This window comes from Petaurus breviceps, unplaced genomic scaffold (genome assembly GCF_028583685.1).
Source record: "Petaurus breviceps papuanus isolate PSGF00001 unplaced genomic scaffold, PetGlider_PUasm1.0 98, whole genome shotgun sequence".
Classification (NCBI taxonomy): Eukaryota; Metazoa; Chordata; class Mammalia; order Diprotodontia; family Petauridae; genus Petaurus; species Petaurus breviceps.
The window spans coordinates 15,356,575-15,358,359 of NW_027187460.1; the positions used below are offsets into that span (position 1 = coordinate 15,356,575).

At 45.7% G+C, this 1,785-nt stretch overlaps 1 protein-coding gene across 1 annotated transcript; it reads left to right on the forward strand.

Moving 5' to 3' along the window:
* Positions 1-492: 492 nt before the first annotated feature.
* Positions 493-1,218, forward strand: LOC138155939 (large ribosomal subunit protein eL15-like). Its single transcript, XM_069081233.1, has one exon. The coding sequence runs from the start codon at positions 540-542 to the stop codon at positions 1,152-1,154; it is 615 nt and encodes a 204-aa protein (XP_068937334.1). The 5' UTR covers positions 493-539; the 3' UTR covers positions 1,155-1,218.
* The last annotated feature ends 567 nt before the right edge of the window (positions 1,219-1,785 follow it).

Here is a 1,785-nt window from a genome sequence, read left to right on the forward strand (position 1 = left end):
GCAGAAGGAGTAACAGCAAAGGAGTAAAGACATAACATAAGATATAAGGGATCAGGACCATGCCATTACCCTAACCCTCTGTCTCTTACAATGAGTTATTCAGACAGTACTGGTTTCATGGAAAGAGTATTGTCAGTATTGTAACTCCAAAAGTGTGGTTCCTTTCTAGGGGAGGAGAGATTCAAACCACAGGGTGAAATTACAAGAGTGGGTGCATAGAGTGTGCTGTGCTGAAATATGCTGGAAAAAAGTGTGTTGCCCTAAGTGCAATTTTAAATTCAATTCCCTTGTGAAGGAAAACCAAACTACAGAATGGTGCTAAATCTGGAAGCTTCTAGGATGCTATAGTAAGGTGGAAGGTCTAAGACCTATAATTTTACCAGTATAGATAACTCCTGGTTTCAAAGCTTCCTCTATCAATTCATAAAGGCACTTTATCTATCTTTGCTTGAGTTCTTTACTACTTTTGCATTTTTTAAAAAGCAATCGTGCCCTTTCCGGTCGGCGGCAGCTATCAGGCAGGCTAGGTGCGAGGCAGGATGGGGGCCTACAAGTACATCCAGGAGCTGTGGAGGAAGAAGCAGTCGGACGTCATGCGGTTCCTGCTGCGCGTGCGCTGTTGGCAGTACCGGCAGCTGTCGGCGCTGCACCGAGCGCCCCGGCCCACCCGGCCCGACAAAGCCCGGCGGCTGGGCTACAAGGCTAAGCAAGGTTATGTCATCTACCGAATTCGTGTCCGCCGCGGGGGGCGAAAGCGCCCGGTCCCCAAGGGTGCCACCTATGGCAAACCTGTGCATCATGGAGTCAATCAGCTCAAGTTTGCCAGGAGCCTCAAGCCTGTGGCAGAAGAACGTGCAGGCCGCCACTGTGGGGCCCTAAGAGTCTTGAACTCCTACTGGGTGGGTGAAGATTCAACCTACAAATTCTTTGAGGTTATTCTTATTGACCCATTCCATAAAGCTATCAGACGAAACCCCGACACTCAATGGATCACCAAGCCAGTGCGCAAACACAGAGAGATGCGAGGGCTTACCTCAGCTGGCCGGAAGAGCCGGGGTCTTGGAAAGGGTCACAAATTCCACCATACCATTGGAGAATCTCGTCGTGCTGCTTGCAGAAGGCGCAATACTCTGCAACTACATCGATACCGCTAATTGGTACACATTAGTTTGTAAACTTAAATGTTTAATAAACAACATTTATGACAAAAAAAAAAAAGCAATCATGGTTAATTAACTTGCTCAAGGTTACATTGGCCAGGTGTTTCTGGGTGGGTGCTAAGTGTCTGAGGCTGGGATTGAATCCCCAGGTCATCCCAACACTGGAGTCGGTGCTCTTACTCGCTGTGCTACCTGGCCGCCCCTTCTTTTGCATTTTCCAATGGATACAGCTATCCCGTATCCAATATGTATTTATTACCTTGACTGATCATATAGGAATTAGGAACCCTGTTATCCCATATCTGTTAAAACCTAGACATGAATTACAGATAATCAATATCTGGAAATTTACCAGACTAAACTCTGGGTGAGAGCATAATGAATCAAAAGATTTACTCATACTTAGGAGTATTCCCTCGGTTTGAACTCAGCACTGTGTAAATTCAGAGCCTGGGTGCTCTGTGCCATGTAGAACTCTGTGCCAAGTAGAACTTCCTTCTCAATCAATCAATCAACAAATATTTATCAAGCACCTACTATTTGTCAGACATTATGTTAGGAGCTGTGTAGATAAAGGTAAAAATGGAGCAGTCCCTGCTCTCAAAGAACTTATATTCAATTGAAA